The sequence below is a fragment of the Anguilla rostrata genome, chromosome 3 (genome assembly GCF_018555375.3).
Source record: "Anguilla rostrata isolate EN2019 chromosome 3, ASM1855537v3, whole genome shotgun sequence".
Classification (NCBI taxonomy): domain Eukaryota; kingdom Metazoa; phylum Chordata; class Actinopteri; order Anguilliformes; family Anguillidae; genus Anguilla; species Anguilla rostrata.
In genome coordinates this window covers 25,194,332-25,215,411 of record NC_057935.1, presented here as the reverse complement: position 1 = coordinate 25,215,411, position 21,080 = coordinate 25,194,332, and the positions used below count along the sequence as shown (strand labels likewise).

General features: G+C 42.4%; 1 protein-coding gene and 1 long non-coding RNA gene across 6 annotated transcripts in view; both read right to left on the bottom strand.

Moving 5' to 3' along the window:
- Positions 1 to 85: 85 nt before the first annotated feature.
- Positions 86 to 21,080, bottom strand: part of LOC135250544 (lysine-specific demethylase 6A-like) — an 87,033-nt gene continuing 66,038 nt past the window's right edge. For all 5 annotated transcript variants that reach the window (XM_064326924.1, XM_064326925.1, XM_064326926.1 and 2 more), the window contains 12 exons: positions 14,264 to 14,393; positions 13,930 to 14,035; positions 11,383 to 11,588; positions 10,363 to 10,424; positions 10,180 to 10,254; positions 7,866 to 8,014; positions 7,256 to 7,370; positions 6,828 to 7,015; positions 5,986 to 6,127; positions 5,526 to 5,652; positions 4,996 to 5,166; positions 86 to 1,031 (listed from right to left, as the gene is read on the bottom strand). In XM_064326924.1, coding sequence (XP_064182994.1) covers positions 1,002 to 1,031; positions 4,996 to 5,166; positions 5,526 to 5,652; positions 5,986 to 6,127; positions 6,828 to 7,015; positions 7,256 to 7,370; positions 7,866 to 8,014; positions 10,180 to 10,254; positions 10,363 to 10,424; positions 11,383 to 11,588; positions 13,930 to 14,035; positions 14,264 to 14,393 — 1,501 coding nt within the window. In that variant the 3' untranslated portion in view covers positions 86 to 1,001. The remainder of the gene's footprint in view (positions 1,032 to 4,995; positions 5,167 to 5,525; positions 5,653 to 5,985; positions 6,128 to 6,827; positions 7,016 to 7,255; positions 7,371 to 7,865; positions 8,015 to 10,179; positions 10,255 to 10,362; positions 10,425 to 11,382; positions 11,589 to 13,929; positions 14,036 to 14,263; positions 14,394 to 21,080) is intronic.
- LOC135250555 (uncharacterized) lies at positions 2,595 to 4,702 on the bottom strand. The gene is made up of 2 exons (XR_010328947.1): positions 4,132 to 4,702; positions 2,595 to 2,755 (listed from the first exon to the last, which is right to left on the bottom strand). It is a non-coding gene; the product is annotated as an uncharacterized LOC135250555 (long non-coding RNA).

The window sequence follows — 21,080 nt, the reverse complement described above, 5'->3', positions numbered from 1 at the left end:
ATAGTGTACCATAGCACAGGCACTAGTGTTGTGTACAATCGTTAAACAGTGTGTAGTGCAAATACATAGAAAGTAATCATTTGGATAATATGGTAACAATTTTGGTTTAATAACTCATAAAACATCCTTCAAACAATAAAACAATTTTCATGTATCTGTACAATGCTTACTAAGCAGTTTTATTTATATATAGAAAACATAACAGGAGTAATAAAATTGCAACTCCTTAAAATTTCATGGCAGGTACTCTGGAAAAAATAACAGCATTCCATCCACAAATATTTTCAAGCAATAAATATGTATTTATAAATAGTGTAAATTTACATCAAGATTAGAAACAAAACAAAAGAAATCACAACAAATTAAATTGTCCTTAGTCTATGTGCAACTCGTTTTTCTTTGAGCCTTGGCTGTTATTTTTTCGGATTTTTTCCCTCTTAAACTAACAAAAAATAAACATCAAAATAAGACAAACATAAAAGCCGTAAAAAAAAAAGATATCACCTAAGTCTTCACATTACAAAAATGTCTTCTTTTTTTTTTCCTTTTTTTGATTTTGTTGCCCAAAGAGACTTCAAATTTCTATCTATCATACAAAAGACCAGCTAAGCTAGTACTCATTTGAAGGGGAAAAATTTTCAATGAGGAAAAAAGGTAATTTCTCAGCCCATAAACAGAATACAAAAAGAGAAAGTCAGTAGTCTGTGTTGTTGCCAGTTGACATAATATATACAAAACATTTTATCATATTTTATTTACTTTTTAATGTAAGTAAGAGCTGAACCAGCTTTGAAATAGTCCTGGAGAAGGAGCAGTACCCACTCCCGTCCAGTAGGGGTTGACACTGCGCACTTGGCAGGTTGCATAGACACAGAGCTTTCAGCCAGCAGCCTTGTGGGATAGCTACAGAAACCAGTGGTGCAGAACCTGGTCCCTTCCTGAATATCAGAAATGGTTCATTTAGTCCGTGTGTACTGCCCACAGAACGATAAATGTTAATGTCAAGATGAGGATGAGGGCAATGGAGGAGCCTGTGGAGAGAGGAAAGGGAAATCAGTGGATGCACACACTTTTCAGAGCTACCAGACTTTGTCGGCTGCCGTGACAGACCACTATAAATTTAAAACTTTTTGTCTTCACAGGCATTTCTTAAAAATGTAGATGCGTTGAAGACCACACATGGACAAATATAACCACAAAAGCAGAAAAATGGGAGTATTATGTAGATCCTAAAACAAAAAACTAATCTAGTTCAGCAATTTCCAGTAATGTGTGTCAGAAGGAACGCTATGAATCTATTATCCAGCATGCTACAATACTACCTGTTTTAATGAATGCACTAATAAAATCCACATGGCATGGTTTTAAAAGGCTGCAAAAAGTGAGATTGCCAAATAAACAGGAAGTAGCGGCAGTTAAGGAAGTACGGGAACCCTGTTAGGGCACTGCATTGCCATAAAAACAGCATTTGTGATGTGCAACAGCCCAATGAACACGCTGTGCAAATTCTGCCTTTTAACCACCCCCATTTAAGCTCTATAATGTGCCAGCCTGGGAGCCAGCTACCTTATAAAATAACTCGGGAAGCCATAATAACGCCGGCTTCGTAAAGACAGGAAGGTACCAGCAAGGTACCTGCTACCAGCTAAGCCCCCTTCACAAAGGCGAAAAGGACTCGGACGGGAGCAGAACTGGTAATAGTTTTCTTTTTGAAGTTGTTTGAACTACAGTCCAACTGACATGGGATTTTTGAGACCGATACAGATACCGATTTTCATTGGGGGGGTGGGGGTGAGGGGGGTGGAAATTCACCATGGCGATCGATACTGTGAATCTTTGAGCTGGAATGAAAATAAACCTTTTTCTGTGTTGATTGTGCACCTATATGACTATGCACAGGCACTCAGAAGGCTGCAAAAAAAATTGGTTAAATTAAAGAATATTATGGTTATTAACACTAACACTGTCAACCAATTTTACATTGCGATCCAAGTAAACACTAGTGTGATGAACTTCAGTCCACTACTGTCCAAGAATACTGCCAGTCATTTAGTGACACATGATAAAGCAAGAAGCATAGCTTCTCTGCATTTTCACCTGCCAGGGAGCTCGTCTTGTCCTCATAGATGCTCCACATTGTGCTAAAAATGATCTTCACAAAAGTAACATCGTATCTGTTTCTATGTTTTAAATACATTTACTCTAGGCTATAAGAGAAAATGAGCGGAGGTTCGACAGTAAGCCTGCAGACAATAATCTGCGATAAACAAGCGGCGAATGAGCGGGCATCTACCTGAAAACTCTGAATCCACCAGCGGGCCACTGGAAAGTGAAAATGAGCAAAAATACCAGAGAACCGCTTGCTGATTCTGCCACTGGCCCTCGAAATTTGCCTCCAGTGGACCATGGACCACTTGAGACTCATTACTCTCTGCTATAGAGTGCCATTAGCTTGCTATCGAGAAGAGTTCTGCTCCAAGCCTGCTGCCGGCTATTTAGCCGTCTACGCCACAAAGTCAGTGGGCTATTTTGACAGCACCGAAAAAGTTAAAATTAATTTGTTATTTAAAAAATATATATATACTATTTACCTCACTGCACTGTCGAGAGTCGCTGGTTATTCTGTTAATCGCCCCTTTATGACATGGGCTCTGCAGACCTAACATCAAGCAAGTCCCTCAAAATCACCTAAACGAGTCCACACAGATCGCTCTCTGAGCTGTCAAACCGTGCTTCAAACTAGCATTGTTCGTTCCTCAAAGAATACTACAGGGTTCATACACTTTTTCACCAATGATTTTCAATGACTTTTCCATGACTTCTCCACAACCTTTAACTGAATTTCCATGACCAAAACAAATGACTTTATCTCAGCGGGACGATTTAAAATTATTTATTGTAACACTAAGTAAAATTAGGTCTGCATCTGAAACATATGGTGCCTCTCTAAAACAAATAAACACCAGACAGACACACTTAGATACATTCTTTCATTTTTTAATTCGAATAGTTTAACATTTTCGTCAATGTCTCAAACAGGGCTCGAAATTGCGACCATTTTGGTCGCATATGCTCCCAAAATTTAATCTGTGCGACTTCGAAATATAATTGGGAGCATTTGTGCGAGTGCAAATAATTGTTCTGGTGCAACCTTTTTTTTTTCTTTTTTCAGTCGAACGTCTCTTTCTCTGTACATTCGCTAGTTAGTACACTCAGTATGTGCCTTGTGAGCTGACGGTGACCCTTCTAATCAATCGTGAGCTTGACATTCTTACCTTTAATGCTGATTTTAAATTGGTTAATATTAGCCTTCAATCACTCCCTTTTGCAGCACTCCACTGTCACGCGACACAGAGAGCTAATGCGTTTACTTGTTACCTGAAGACAAAAGTTTATGTTCAATTTATTAGCGTTATCGAAAGCTGAAAAGTTGAAGCGAACGATTACGGCATTTTTATTTTTTTGAAACATTAACGAAGCGTTTTGTGTAGCGACCCGGTTGAAACAGCTAATTTCTCTGATGCAGTTTACTGGCGGTTGATTTAATTAGCGGTATTAATGTGACGAGAAGCGCTTTGTCGTTTGAATGCATAACACGCAATTCCTTGAAGAGTCGACACATTTTAGGCGTGACCGTTTAACTGTTACTTGTAAACCGTACTGTTATTGTCGTTTTTTATCAATAAAAAATCTATTGCATATATTGTTGGTGCTCCTTACATTTTGGTGGGTGCTCCTAACTTTTAGTAAAAAAAGTTAATTTCGAGCCCTGATATATAATTGAAGCTGCACTTCCCTGGCATATTGTTGGCACAGTAGGGCCTACGTTTACTAACTGCTACATTAGCAGAAGCGTGCCTGTTGGGCGTGCCTGTAAACAGACTGAGCCAGACCGAATTAACTTCTCACACCACCAAAATACCGCGAAGGTTACGTGCCAATTTACGTTTTATTACTATACATACTATTTTTATGATTGGATTAATTAGTAATTATATTTTATGCAACTTTAGCTATATTTCCATTACTTTTCCAAAACTTTTTAAAAAATATTATTTTCCATAACTTTTCCAGGGCCTGGAAATTGCATTTTAAATTTCAATAACTTTTCCAGGTTTTTCATGACCGTACGAACCCTGATACTAGTATACTCAAACTCCAGGCTTGCAAACAGTCCATGGCAGGCCTTCCCTGAACTAAAATGGCAGGTCAGTTTTGTTTTCGAATTGCGTCATCGTTGACTGTATTTGACGAGAAAGGGCTGAGGGGAAGGGGGGGGGGGGGGGTGGACAGAGGATAGAGGCGGAGTCAGAATTTATCTGCTGTGACGAGTCTAAATGACAATGTCTGCAAATAAATCATTTAGTCTACATTTATGTATGTATTTTGGTTGGGCTCCATTTGAACTGGGCGAGAGATTCTGACCCAACAGGCATCCAGCAGGCCTAATTCAAGGTGAAGGGAAATCTTCACCGGTCTCTAAACCCAGACTGTATAACAGGAAAATGAAACCGCAGTCCAAGAGGACTGCAGAATCTGCAGGTTTTCTGTGACTTTCAGTACTTAGGTCCTTAACCGAAGTCAATGATTGCTGCACAAAGCTTATTATCAAGGCCAAACCTGGCTACTGATTGGAAGGAAGCTTGCAGACTCTGCAGCCCAGCAGACAGCAGAGTTTCGTGCTCCAAACCGAGACGGGGGAACTTACTAATGTGAACTGGTCGTAGACCTGCATCAGGTCCTCCAGCCTGTACTGCTCCAGCACCACGGGGGAACTTACTAATGTGAACTGGTCGTAGACCTGCATCAGGTCCTCCAGCCTGTACTGCTCCAGCACCACGGGGAACTTACTAATGTGAACTGGTCGTAGACCTGCATCAGGTCCTCCAGCCTGTACTGCTCCAGCACCACGGGGGAACTTACTAATGTGAACTGGTCGTAGACCTGCATCAGGTCCTCCAGCCTGTACTGCTCCAGCACCACGGGGGAACTTACTAATGTGAACTGGTCGTAGACCTGCATCAGGTCCTCCAGCCTGTACTGCTCCAGCACCACGAAGCTCTCCAGGTCGGCACTGGCCTTGCGGGCGCAGCCCTGGCAGTGCACCACGTAGGTCTTGCGGGAGTTGCTCTCGCTCGTGACGAACAGCAGGTTGAAGACCTCCACCTGGGAGGGGGAGGGGAGAGGAGTTCAGGAATACATTCGGATTTTTGCTTATGCGTTTCTTTTTTCCCCTTCCCCTTTCATCTTGTAAGCCTCCTTGAAGGCACTTGCTTTTAAAATAATTTATGTTTGTTTTGTTTTTGTTCTTTCTTTTGTAGTTATTATTGTTTGTTTCAACTGATTGATTAATACTAGTTGAGTACTAGAAGTTCTTTTGGGCTTTTTCCCCCCCACACCTGCTCAACCAGTAAGTAGCTGTGTCTGTAAGTTTTCCTTGTGTGAATAAATGAAACAATAAAACAAATAAAACATGGGCTCAGAAGGTGCTTCTCGTGGTGCCTGGCGGGCGGGGCAGGACTCACCTCGCAGATGCTGCAGTAGTGAGCGGGCTCATCTTTGGCCCTCCCGTGCCAGACCACCTCCTTGCCCACGCCCAGGAGAGCCTCCTTCAGCATCTGGAACTGCTTCAGGGTCCTCAACAAGCAGAACCTGCAGAGAGGGGAGGGGAGGAGAGAAGGCGGAGAGAGGAATGAGTAAAAGGAAGAAGGGAGAGGGAGAGAGGGAGGGGGGAAAGGAAAGGAAGAAAGATGGCAACTTCTTAACCAAAAAACAAGAACTCCTTTGTGTTCTTTTGACTGCAGGCTGCACTGTTGCCAACCACAATCCATTTGTATCCAACACAATTAAATCAGTTACCAACAAGAACAATATTAAATAGAAAAATGCTGATCAATATATTGCTGCAGGTTAAATGCTGCCTCTATGGATAAACAGGTACTTAATAAAGATTTTAGCCAGAGCTATATTTCAAGCACAACTTACTTGATCATTTCAAAGAGCTTGTGGTCGGAAACCTTGATGTTCCTGGCCATGTTCCATGAGAGGTGGATCATGGGCACGATGGATTTGACATTCTGCAGCTTGTTCCACTCGTACCGCTCCACCGCCAGTTTGTACTGGTGAGCTGATGGAAGGGGCAGCATCCCGGGTTAGATTTAAAGAAAAACGGGACCGTTCATAATACGATTGGTGGGCAGTTTCCCCACCTTAAATTTCCAAAACTGAGTACCTTCATCAGGGTTTGCTTCCATTTGCCACCTGTTTAAATTTTCCAGTACTTAGTTATATTTAGTTTATCATGTGTCAGAGTAGTTTTTCATCTCTGTTTTAATCAGGATATACTGAATGAGAAAATGAGAACAAACTATCACCGTTTAGTTCTTCCTTTTTATATCCTCAATCGATCTGTACTTTTAGTGTAATTGACGGCACCTATTTCAGTGGCCTGTGTCACTGAAACTGACCAATCAACAGGCTGCATTTACATTACATTATAAATACATTTCACCACTTTAGGGGACAGTATTATCCAGAGTGACTTTTAATACCTGACGCCCTTTTTTAATGAAATCCATTTCTAAAGCTGAATTGTTTAAATAAATTATTCAGCTTAAATACCTTGCTCAAGTGTGCAGTAGAAGTGCACGCACCACGTTTCAGACTTAGGCATAGAACCAGTAGCTTCTGGATTATTACAAACCGAATTCTCTAACCAGGACGCAACGCTGTCCCCGGCGCCCATGTGTGGGTCCCTGCTGCCTACCGAAAAGACCAGGCGAGCTGAATGAAATGGCCAGCAGGGGGCGCCCTGCTTCGGCGCTCACCTGTTAGCGGGCCCACGTTCCAGGCGATGTTGTTGCACCAGCCGATGGCCTGCACCCAGTGCACCGTGCCCGTGTTGATCCACACCAGGTCCCCCGGCCGCTGGATGAACCGGTAAACGGGCACGTTGGCCTCGTACAGGTCCTCCAGGTTGGGCCACCACGAACCCATCAGGAAATTGATATTATTCCTGAAGAAATGTCACCGCAGGTTAATGTCCAAGAGCTGACCCCAGGCGTAAGAATGTAACTACTATACTATATACTATACTAAGCTATACTATACTATGCCTTTAGTACCATGAACAAATACAAACTCAAGATATGAATAAAATACTGATGGAGAATGTTAGATGAACGTGACAAACATTTAAAGTGAGCACTATCATGGCTATAAATAGTGTAATTTTATTGCGATAAAGCGATCATACTTTTCACAGAAATCATTCATGACGCCCCAGTACAGCTCTGGCACGGCAAACCATTCACAGTCCCCTGGTCCGATGTTGATGTTAACCGAGCAGAAGTTGTTGTTTTCTTGGTGGCCTAGCAAAAGAATTGAAGACAAATAGATTAGCTTTGATAATGAAAGAAGGCAGCGACGTCTGAACAGAAATGGGGGGAAAAAGCTTTCGTAAACTTTCAGTGCATCCAAAACAATGTATGTTGTATTTGAAGACTCTTTGTTTGCTCCATTTGATTTTTCTCTGTGTATTGAAAAAAAGAAAAAATATATATATATATTTTTAAAAAAACATGACGGTGGACAATAGTGAGTGTGTGCATGGGTAAGTAAATGTGTGCTAATGCATTTAATGGATTTTTGCAAGAACAATACCTCTGTGTGGTTGTGAATGCATTTCACTGCGTGTTTGCATAAATATATGCAGGTATGTTTTTGTGTGTGCTCGTGCATGCATGTGTGTTTCGGGGTATGTGTCAGTCTGCATGTGTCTGTCTGCATGAGTGCACGGGTGGGTGCATGTGTATGTGCGTGCAGGTGCATGGTTCCACCTGCAGGTGTGCTGCAGCTGTACAGACCTGGTGTTCTGCTGCCGGGCACCTTCATGTAGAGCTGCACAGTGTTCATCCCCAGGATGGTGTGACCCACGTGACTCAGCAGGTTCCCAGCAGACACCACCCGAGCGAAGGCTGGGAGCTTACTCAGCTCATGCAACTGCAGCTTCCATCTGAGAGAGACGCCAGAGAGAATCGCACCGTCAGCACAGGCTGTGTTTCCCACTTCTACACACCACACACAGCTGCACCATGAACACAGGCTGTGTTTCCCACTTCTACACACCACACACAGCTACACCGTGAACACAGGCTGTGTTTCCCTCTTTTACACACCACACACAGCTACACCGTGAACACAGGCTGTGTTTCCCTCTTTTACACACCACACACAGCTGCACCGTGAACACAGGCTGTTTCCCACTTCTACACACCACACACAGCTGCACCATGAACACAGGCTGTGTTTCCCACTTCTACACACCACACACAGCTGCACCGTGAACACAGGCTGTGTTTCCCACTTCTACACACCACACACAGCTGCACCATGAACACAGGCTGTGTTTCCCACTTCTACACACCACACACAGCTGCACCGTGAACACAGGCTGTGTTTCCCTCTTCTACACACCACACACAGCTGCACCATGAACACAGGCTGTTTCCCACTTCTACACACCACACACAGCTGCACCGTGAACACAGGCTGTTTCCCACTTCTACACACCACACACAGCTGCACCAAGAACACAGGCTGTTTCCCTCTTCTACACACCACACACAGCTGCACCATGAACACAGGCTGTGTTTCCCACTTCTACACACCACACACAGCTGCACCATGAACACAGGCTGTTTCCCTCTTCTACACACCACACACAGCTGCACCGTGAGCACAGGCTGCCTTTCCCTCTTCTACACACCACACAGAGCCACACAGTTAACACACGCTGCGTTTCCCTCTTCTACACTCCACACAGAACCGCACCGTGAGCACAGGCTGTTTCCCTCTTCTACACACCACACAGAGCCACACAGTTAACACAGGCGGTGTTTCCCTCTTCTACACTCCACAAAGAGCCACACAGTCAACACAGGCTGTGTTTCCCTCTTCTACACTCCACACAGAGCCACACAGTCAACACAGGCTGTGTTTCCCTCTTCTACACTCCACAAAGAGCCACACAGTCAACACAGGCTGCGTTTCCCTTTTCTACACTCAACACAGGCTGCGTTTCTCTCTTCTACACTCCACACTGAGCTGCAATGTGAGCACAGGCTGTTGCCCTCTTCTACACACTCCACAGAGCTGCACAGTTAACACAGGCTGCGTTTATCTCTTCTACACTCCACACTGAGCTGCAATGTGAGCCCAGGCTGTTTCCCTTCTTCTACACACCACACAGAGCCACACAGTTAACACAGGCTGCGTTTCCCTCTTCTACACTCCACACAGAACCGCACCGTGAGCACAGGCTGTTTCCCTCTTCTACACACCACGCAGAGCCACACAGTTAACACAGGCGGTGTTTCCCTCTTCTACACTCCACGCAGAGCCACACAGTCAACACAGGCTGTTTCCCTCTTCTACACACCACACAGGGCCACACAGTTAACACAGGCTGCGTTTCCCTTTTCTACACTCCACAGAGCTGCACTGTGAGCACAGGCTGCTTTTCCCTCTCGTACACACCACGCAGAGCCACACAGTTAACACAGGCTGCGTTTCCCTCTTCTACACTCCACACTGAGCTGCAATGTGAGCACAGGCTGTTTCCCCTCTTCTACACACCACGCAGAGCCACACAGGCCGACATGTGAAATTAGAGGGGTGCCTAATGTAAAAACCCAGACACCTGGCCACTCACACAACCGTTTGTGACTAAATGAAAGGTTCAAACAAGCCAAACCGGTATTGTGTTAAAATATAAAATTGCGATCAACCTAACATGCTTCCAACAACCTAAATAGATGATTATCGATTGCTATTATTAATTGATCAAATGCTATATGCAACAAAAACCAGCATACACGGGCAGCTGAGTTTGAAAAACACTGGTCTATGTGCATACAAGGCGTTTCTTTAGAAAATGACTCAATAGAAGTCATGTTTTGTGGTCTCTGAACACCCCATTAGCACAACCACAATAAAGACCATAGATATCTAATTAACCCAAGACCAGAGTCAATTCCACTTTAATTTGGGCAATTCAGGAAATGAAAAGAAATTCAATGAAAACTAGTCATAATGTTCCATGGGGGTTGTCCAAATAAAGTGAATTTCAACCCATGAGTTTCATTTTGTAGCCAAAAACCAGACCAAGCAGTCACTTACTTCCTCTCGTCTGATAGGTCTATGTTCGTTCCAAACTTGATGTGTTTAAATGGACCTCTCCTTCTTCGGGCAACACTACAGGAAGAAAGCAGGGCATTGTGGGTATTGTAGTCAGTTGGAAGCAGGGGTCATAAGTGTTCTAATGGTAATGTTCGCTTCCTTATCTAGTGAACAGAAACTTACTTCTCTGGGGATGTGGATTCATTATCCGAGTGCTCTTTCTGCCCCTTCTTTTCATTCTCCTCCTGAAACAAACAAGGGAAAGCTACATCGAATCAGGTTCACTGCCACCTTTATTTTTATAACCGAGGTTACACTGCCAAAAGTTCAGTAAAATACCCTCTACTTCTACTAATGTCACAAAGCTGACTTTTTTAATAGGGCCTCAGAGGGTTCTAGGCAGCATTACTCTGCACAAAATACAGTCCATTTGAAATCTAAAAACAAAGTTTTCTTGCAGTTTGGAGGTGACAAACAGCTGTGAACACACATCTTAAATGCAGCCTGAACGTTAATAGCAGGGCAGACTGTCACATCTTTCTGGTTGCAGCTCTGACAGCGCACGCCATTCGACAGAACAGGGTTTGTGTTGAGACAGGAAACTGTGAAGGTTGTGGTAGGGGAGGGGTTCTCACCCCCCCCAACTCCCCACAACGCTATTAGGACCCATGCTTGGCTACACCACACCACTTAAATTACATTCAGACCCCTTCTTATAATAATAAACTGAATTCTCTCAAATTTGAATAAATACAAATATGGTCATTTAAATACACCTAATTTGTCCCCATAAATGGTTAAACATTGCTATTTTAAAGCAAAATAATTTTGTTCCAAAGGATTTTTCATATCTACACTTCTTGTAAATGTTTGGAACTGTGTAGACAATGCAGTTGCTCATCGTGACTTTATGCAATTGTTCTGCAAACCAAACTCGCTTGCAAAAACCATCACCCATTCCAAATCCCTCAAAACCGAAACAAGCACAACTCCAAAAACGACGCCTCTGCCGCAAAGCCCGCCTAAAAAAAAAAAATAATAAAAAAAACTATTCTGAGGCCTGTCGGTTGGCTTTGACTACCGAGACCACACAGAAGGAGGCGGATCCCCGAGCCGGCTCCTCGTGAGCAGAGGTGTGCGTAAGTCGCCCTGGATAAGGGCGTCCGGCTAAGTGCCTGCGATGTGCGAAGGGGCCCTACTGACCCGCAGCGACTCCTGGAAGGAGGACGCCTGGTACTGCGCGTATTTGGCGATGGTGGTGTGCGAGCGGCTGCTCTCGCAGCGCCACATCTTCCTGGTCCCTGACGGGTCCCAGTTCTCGTCCGTGGGCTGGGACATCTGGGTCCGCACCTCCACCAGGTGGTCCGGGTTGGCCTCCACCAGGGTCTTGGTGGAGAACAGCCCCAAATCTGCAGAAGAGGAAACATGGATTAAACACATAACGCACATTTAATGCATTTATTACATTTATCAAATACCACATCCTCAAAGCCAATTACTACTAAAGCGTGTCACCGTCTATTTTGCTTTTCCACTAACCATCGAAATGTAAAGTGTCGTAGTATTTATAGGTTCACGTGCCGACTAGCTCGCTGCCACTGATTGTGACACTGATGACTTAAAATAGTCTCGGCTGGTTGCCTGTACCTTCATGCATACACACATTATTTTAGTCCCGTCTGAATCTGCCAGGTCAGTAACTAACTGACTGCACAGTCATACACCAGTAAAGATTCTAGCATCTTTTACCTACTGTTAAATGTGCCCAGTAAAACTAACCCCTCGTTATAGCAATCCCATGCAAACTGACCATAATAGGAATTACAAATTTAAATTACAGATGTCCTGTGATAGCAATTACTTTACAGACACTGTCGCGGAAACTTATCCCCATCAAAACAGGGCTTTATAGAGCAGCTTAAAAAGAAACAAATGTGAGGCTAATACCACAAGAGGTTTCAGGTTCAGGGCATTAAAATTACTTACAAAGGCTTTTTTAAATATCTCTTTCATGTCAAAGCCTGTGATACTCTGTAGCCAATTAACTTCGGATTTTTTTTATTTTTATCATTGCACAAAATAGTGGAACCAAGCAACCATCATCAAGAATCAAGACAATTCTATGAGCAGTAAAAATGGAAAAATCATTTTCAATAATATCGAAATTAGGAAAAATATATATTTTTTATTAGTGCTAAAAGAACAAATTAGAAATTAACCGAAAGCAAGCAGGGCTTGGAACAGAACTGCTCGAGTGAGTTTAGAGACCTAGGTACCAGTACAAACAGGATGCTGAATGATGTGATATGCAATGACTTCATCTGCTTGCAGGTGGTGCTGTTGTCACATATGTCAAGTTTATCCTGACACCAATTTGCATGCACACAAAAACCGAATAAGCACACACTCGCACGCACACACAAAAAAACACATAAGCACACACCTTCTCACACACACACAAAAATATCACACAAGCACACACTTGCACACGCAAAATAAAACGAAAAAACTTCACAGGCACACACTCGCGCACACACACCCAAAGGTTATACCAGGCCTCTAAAACGTGTCTTCAGTGGAGTAGGCAGTACATATGGTAGCATTTCTGAAGAATGTGAAGAGTTTACCAAAACCCAGACTGATTTCCCTAAGCAGGGTTCTTCCTGCATTGTGGGGGTTAGAAATGGCCCCTGAATGTATTGGTACAATTCAGTCCTGAATGATACTGGATTTAAAGTTTTTTAGGTTTTGACTTCTTTCAAGTTTACGTGCAATCTCAGACATGCTAAATTAACTACAGCAGAATCTGATTAACTGCATAAAAGAATAAAACAGACAGTGCCCACAACCCCACGTGCCACTCAGCTACCGACGTGATTTTAAACAGAAACCTCACACCTTCCTAAAATTTTGCACGCAGTTTTGTATCTTTATTACACAATTGCTGGTATATTTATGCCACATCTGCTGGCTTTCAATGTATATTCATAGATCATTATACAATGTAACAGGACATCATTTCATGAGAATATCTAAAATATGCGATAACGGTTTATGCAAATATGCAATATATCTTTACAACGGAATGAACGAGAGATGGTTCAGGGTTCGGCAAATCGATGCAAATACCCAAATTATGCGACAATCTGTTATGCAATTAAGTGGATTCTACTGTATTAACCTACACTGTTTTCGCCCACACTAGTGACAAAAAGGATGGTGCAAGCATTCTTTGAGTGAACGTATAAAATAATTTACATACAGTAAGCTGGCCTTTGTGTGTGGTTCAGTGATATTGTTACCCTACATTTTGAATGACAAAAATGAAAGTCATTTCATGACACTTTACATTTCCAAATACTACTATTCTTGTAGAATGACCCCCTTACAGTATATCCTTATATGCTTCTTAAAAGACTATATCTCTCTTCCCCCCCCTCCCCCACCCCAATTATGGAACTTACAATATGTAACCGTTCAATAAATATTTAAATAGTTACAATAATATAATAATAGTTTTTATTTTTGTCACGGATTTAATTTGTTATAGCCTACATCTCAATGCACTGTGGTGGTCTCTTGAAGACCAATAACCTTATATTCTAAATGTACCTAAAGATAAGGAGACAATGCATTGAGGTGATGGCGGCACTAAGTCGCTGTCACACACAGTCACCATCTAAGCCCTGTTTAGAGCCAGGAAAAACCCAGCCAAGGCACTGGCTGTAAGAGTGAGGGGGAGAGGCTCACCCAGTTTGAGTGCTCCTGCCAGTCCCCGGATCACTGTGACAGGGTTGGCCGGGTTTGTGCAGAACTGGTGCAGAGGTGGAAAGAAAGCGTCTCTCTTGTTCTCCAGCTGCAATGATCCAAAATTTAAAAAGAAAAAATCATTCAACACACATCCAGAACAGTAAATTCAATAGTAGCTATTCCAAATAGATTCTTATTCTATTTTACCCCACTACAACTTCTTTTAGCTCCTCGGCTACTTGTGTACGTGCTCACGCTCTCTCTGGCACGCAAGCACGCACACAGTGCCATAAGAACAAAGCTGTGTGCAGCAGCTAGGCAGCGGTATACTCACATAAATGCTGGGGGTGGGGGGGTTCAACTTGTCCTTTGGCAGTGTGGGGAAGGGGGGGGCAGGGAGTCGCGGAGGGGGACACTTGTCCAAAAAGATGCTACTGTTAGACAGACCATTCTTGCCCAGATTTCTGAAATAAAAGAAGGAAAAGACATTTTTTTTAAAAGCAACTGATAATAACAGTTCTTATGTACTGCAAATATAAGCGAAATAATTACCACCCAACAGGGGTGTTGGTAGACATAAAGCTCTACTGGGACACAGGCCCCCCATTACTCAAATCACACAATTTTTTTCTTGAATGCCTGCTGCGTGTATGAAACGTGCTCTATGAACTGCCCTTGCTTAGCCCACTGTTACTGCCACTGCCATACTGCTGCGGCTGAAACTGAAACTACTACTACTGGTAAAGGTAAAAATGTAACGATATTAATCTTTATGAAAATATTTATTTCAACATACATTATGAACATTCTCAACATGTTTTTTTTAGGCGTAAAAGTCATACCCTGCATATGCAAATAACAACAACAGAACCGGACACACGGCTTGCTGTGTGTGTGCACCGGTGCACCGGCTACGACATGCACACCGCCGTGCACGGACAGTAATGTGCAGGCCGCGGTGTGCGGACCCGGACTGCGAGGTGCGCACCTCAGGTTGTATTTTGGGTTAAACTGCATTTCTTTGACATTGTGGATTAGAAAAAAATCCATTCTTTTCCCGTTATTATCAATCTAAATTAATCCACTGCCAAATATAGGAGCTTGTTAAAACTGGAACGTGAGATTTTACTGGGGCACAGCAGATCGATACTGGGGCACGTTCCCCAGTAAAAGGGGTCTAGCAACGCCCACGCCATGCAATGGTTTTTGCATGACTAATTTGTAGGACAACGGCACAGCAGGAAACACATTTTAAAAATTCATTCTTGACCAAGTGTTGGGAGGGAGAATTCTTCACAGTTCATCACTTCCAGCTGAGACAGATGGCCTGGCCCAGCCAATGACAGAGGATAATGTTGACCATGTGATCAGCTGGTCCTGCAAGAACCAAGGTCCAGGTCCTTGCAGCCATTTTTTCTATTTGCTTTCGATCATTTATACTTTGGCTCCAACTCTTTTTATGGATTCACATTGAGTATTTTTTTAACAAGGATTTTATGGTATTTTAAAGCAAAAATATCAAGTCGTTCCATGAGATGGTCTCAATAAACACTCATATCTCATCAATCTGCTTTCACACACAGAACATCGAACATTGCCAAGTTAAATGGTAAATGGACTGCATTTATATAGCGCTTTTATTCAAAGCACTTTACAATTGATGCCTCTCATTCACCCATTCACACACACACTCACAAACCAACAGTGAAAGGCTGCCATGCAAAACGCCAATCAGCTCGTTGGGAGAAATTAGGAGTTAGGCGTCTTGCTCAGGGACACTTCGACACGCCCAGGGCGGGGGATCAAACCAGCAACCCTCCAACTGCCAGACAACCGCTCTTACCTCCTGAGCTACGTTGCCCCCATGTTAACCTTCTAGCTCCAGTGGCTTTGCATATTCACGGAACCAAGGACTATCCAGTATTTCACTATTCATACATCACAGTGCCAGTAATGGCTGTCCGACCAAGTGGCCGACAGACACTCCAAAAATGCCAAGGAAGCAGATCAAGAGCATAACCAAGACGTACAGTATACAGTCCAAGGCAAGGCACAGTTTTGCCGACTGTGCTGTACTCACCATAGAAGCTAGTTGATGTTTGCTAAGTAACATGCAAATAAAACAGTATTCATAACAGCTAATGCCCTGCTACAGTTTAATATTTGTGTACAGCTGCTAACTTTATAAACTTCAGTATATGACAAGGGATGAGTGATGATTACGGTAAGGTAGGCTCACTTTCTTACATGCATTTACTTTCCTGTTTTTTGAAACAGCAGGAGACAGAACAGGTCAGGATTTCCCCTTTGATACACCAGGTGAGGTGGGCTGCCCCACCTAAAAATATAAAAGATATAATACGGCAACGTCATTGTTTTAAAACTAATTTACTGACATGAAAATCAGTAGAAAATGTATTTCCGTATCAGTGTGTGATATATGATCACTCTTTAGAAATCGTTGATGATTCAACAAATTTGTGGAGTGTGTGGACTCCCCTCGGTTAGTAACCAACTCAAGGATGAAATTACAGCGCTTTGATTGGTGGTTATCTCACAACGATTGGCTGGTTGGCAAACAGTAGATTTGAGATTTAATGTCATTTTCAGCTAACAAAAGGAGCTTGCCACCACAAAAAGGGCCAGGTAAAGATCCCATCTTTCTTCCACACAAAAGCAAACAAGATCGGGGAGAACGGTGACAGTGGAAGTCGTCTGTCAGAGAAAGCGGATGATGGAGGTACAGCCAAGCATTCAAAACACTGAGTCAGTATAGAACCTGGCTTAGCTTAACCCATTAAGACCGGATACAACATTTGCGTGTATATCCGTTTAAGATGGGTGCGACGTTTGCATGCTTCTCCCTTTAGAGCCGTATGCTAAGTGAGCGCGTTTTAGATGCTGTCATCGTTTTCAAGACACGTGACCGATTAAATGCATCGTGATTCGCAAATACACGTTGGGAAGTGTACCTTTGTATTTTCTAAAAGCTTGAATGGAATCATCCAAGTACTGACACTACAGACAGAAAATGCAGTGTGCCCAAAGTTAACAGTGAACACAACAGTGAGCCCGTTTCTGTTACAAGAGTGTGAACAAACTGTGATATAGTTACTGCAGTACCACTGCCAGTTTGTTTTATTGAAAATAAAGCTAGAAACAAGCATGTGTCAACATTCTCAGTTTTATTGCTTTTTTTATGTTAATGAACATTAGGGCAAAGGCAATATTTTCCAATTAAAGCCAAAGGTTTAAGCTCTCAAATGGTTTTTAATTCATGTTTCTATCTGCTACAGAGGCTGAGAAATAAAGGTTTTAGTGAACGTTGACAAATCTGTCAAGTTTTTCAGAAAACCCTCAGGTTTTAGGAGGTTGTTAACAAAAATGCCTTAGATTTTAGAATGTTTTTTAGAGGGTGGTCTAAATGGGTTAAGGACCGTCACTACAAACCATGGCTTTATAAAACAAGAAAGAGAGAAAATAATTCATAAGTAAGCGATCTTTGTTCCATTCCCTTGCTTTGTGGAGTCTGCATGCCTGTCTTAATCCTGCAGGTGAAGCTGATTAGGGCCTGACGATGCGCACCTGTGTCCACCTGACAGTCAAGTAGATAAAGCCAGAAGACACCTCAGTTGCAGATAGCTTTCAGAGATTCCATTTGACACAGACTGCTTTTAAGACTCCCTTTGCTTTCTTGCGTTTTTGACTATCTGCAGCTACTACATTTTGTTTTCTGCTTATGTTTTGTGTTGCAGGTGGACAGGCAGTTTTTCTAACTTGTTTTTAGACAGGCCAGAGTAGGAAGGAAATTTGCCGGAAGACTCACTCCTTTTACTTTGCCCCAGTAGTGAGGTTTCAGGACCGCTTTTTCTTTCAGATAAGGAGTAGCCTACCTCTATTTTCTGCCTGAACCATCCTGTTAACCTCCACATGGTAATGCGTTCTATTTTTTGTATTAATGTTTGTAATAAACCTTACTTTGGTTAATGTATGCAGATTTTGACTGCTTGTTTGGATTTCGGCATTTGTTGTGTAACTGTCCATTGTAGTGAACAGTCCTTAGAACTCGGGTTGGCTTTTGGGACAATCTTCATTAGATAATGAAAATCCTAAATATACAGATCACAGAGCAGCATTTAAATAATGCTATTTTAGCCACTTTTACTTTCTTCTCTTAGTTTGGTGCCTTGCAGACGGCCCTCACGTGACCTGTTTAGTATGTTACTCCCATTTCTCCTTATTTAATCCTTCCTTATTTTCCACTCTTATTTTGAAGTGCTTGCACTGATGAAGCTGAATGATATAACGGCATTTACAAAATAGTTATGACCACTGTCGTAGGGGTGCACTGCCACTTGTGCATGCAACACAAGCAATCAGTGAAGAGAGAGACTGCAGAAAGGAGTTTTATTGAGGAGGCTTACTCTGTACACACAGCGGGAAAAAAAACAAATAAAGAAATGGGCGCAACATATTACACTGGTCACGTGAGAGCCATCTGGAAGGCCCCAGACTAAGAGAAGAAAGATAAAATACAAGCAGAGCCCCACCCCGCAATCTCACCAGGACAGCCGCACACCCCCGCCCCCCTCCCCATACCTGGGGCACCACCCCACCCACTAATAAATCTTGCGGGAAACACTGAAGCTAGCTTAGTGAAAAGGTTGAATTCTGTCTCACTTGTATGATTACCTGACCTGTGTGAATACCATCAAATCCAAAAATAAAAAACCTGTTACAGATCATCATTCTAATGGCAAATGCATCTGTCCACAGCTAATATTTTAAATCATGCTTGCCAATTAGCCTACAACATACCAATTCTAGTTGTCCGGGACCCATCACGTAAAAATGTGCCTGTACGATGCATTTGCATCACCTGGACAGTCACACCCACTCTAAAATAGGAGGCGCATTTGGAATTTTCTATAGTATATAGAAAATATACACAAGATTAGGCTATATATGCATGCATGCATACATTTTATGTAATTTATGTAGCTATATTCTATAAAATGATTTATATAATGCATAAACATACACATATAGATACATATAAATATAGCCTACACAAAATATAGACACATATTTCATTAGCTTTTAACCTTCCAACTTTGGTGTTATCAATACAATAACAAGGATGTACAACCAGGATGTAGTTTCCCTTTAAAACATGGTTCTTGAAATGCTTATGGTCGAATGAAACTACAAGGATGCAGAGTGCCACTGCTGCAGAGGGTGAGGTAGGACCACACAGGATGAAGCCAAAAGTGGCTGGAGGAGTCACTAGATGGTTACAGACTGTCACGCATGTGTGATATCCAAAATCAATGTAGGGTTCAGCAAAATTCTAAAAACAGGACACTGAAAAAAAAAAAACAATCACGCAAATGTCAGTGCTGGGAACAGATGACTCTAATGCATCAACCCTTTCGGAAGTAAGTGCTAAGAGCTGAGTATTACGACTGACTATAACTAAATTTATAAAAGTTTCCGGCTTCAAATTAATATTTCTGGCGTTTCTTCAGACAAGGAGCATATGAAAGCAAACAGAGCTGCCCATTCGGGAATGCTCTATGAAGGGTTGTGGGGCAAACTGAGGGGTGGAAGGGGCTTGGATCCATCTTCAAAGCAGACTGAAGATGATATAGAAAGTACAAATCAAGTGAACAATCAATTTTGCAGACAAATGACTTCAAAGGCATGACTTCACCAGAGAAGAGTGATATCGCAACCAAGATCTAAAGCTGATCACCAGAACCCCCCCATACAAATTTCCCTTGAAGTAGATCAAAATTTTATGAGATTAGCATCATTCTAATAATTCAGAACACTCAAGCCAGAATGAAAGTAACCAAGTGAATAAGTTCATCATATAGCCTACAAAGGTAGAAAATCCCCCCCTCCAAACTTCAGGCTCTCGGCACACATTCAGACCAATGTAAATATTGAATACTTGGGTCCACAGAAGAAAACTACAAGTGGCTGGAAAGAAACTACAATATCCAAACAGCATATGGTAGTTCAGCAGCGGTCCCCATAATACCTTCAGGACAAAGTAACTGAAGAAATGGTTCAAATTTTCAACTCCCGCCCAACACACCTGGCCAGACTGCACACACAAACACAACAGATCATGCTAGCCGCATGGTGGGCAGAGCCAATGCATAACAGGCCAGGAGAAGTCACTCAAACCTATAATAATAAGGCCAGAGAAAGAAAGGCACCTGGCTCAGTTTAGTGCACTTAAAACCAAGAACACAAGAGCAAATATTCGCACCAATCATGGAAAAACCAACTTTTGTTCAAAACTCACTTTTCCCAACACATGGCTCAAAGAACAAGGTTCCCAAGCAAATTCATGCTCCAACTGCCACTTAAGCCAAATCTTTAAATCTTTTAAAAATCTTTAAATGAAACCAAAAATATTACTGCCACTCATTGCACTAACTGACCACACTCGTCTTTTGTTGCTTGAAAGTAACCTTTCGTATGCTCAGTGTAGGGACTGGCTCAGCCATTAGCAGGAACTTCAGGCCAGTGGCACTGTTGCACTTGGTCCAGACCCGTTTTCATTATTTCCATTTGCTTTTAATCATTCATATTTCGCTTCAACTCTCATTATGAATACACAGTGAGTATCTGAAGGGTTTTATGGCATTTTAAAGCAAAAACATCAACGTCATTCTATGCGATGGTCTCAAGAAACATGGACACATCTCAAACTGCTTTCACAGTTGAAAGGGACCTTTTAAATGCACCGTGTAGCGATTGGCTCAGCCAGCAGCAGGAATTTCAGGCCAATGGCACTGTCATTCTAGTCAAGAAACATCACCATTTCTGAACAAACCCCTGCTTTACTACTGCACCTGACAGCAACACAAATTATAGCTTTGTGTGGGTTTTTTTTGTTGTTGTACAAATCCACTGACTAACAGGCTTTAAAGAAGGCACTAGCACAGAAGCTCTGATTACAGTGAATTCAGTTAAGACTTGGCTTAGGTCCTTGTGTCACTCAGGATTTTAAAAAGGAGGAAAAAGAAAAGGAGAGAAATAATAACAACCCAATTATGCACAGGTGATGAGTAAGGGAAATTAGGCTATTTCAGGAAAAAGAGGTCAGATTACAAGTGCACTGAACAAACAATCAA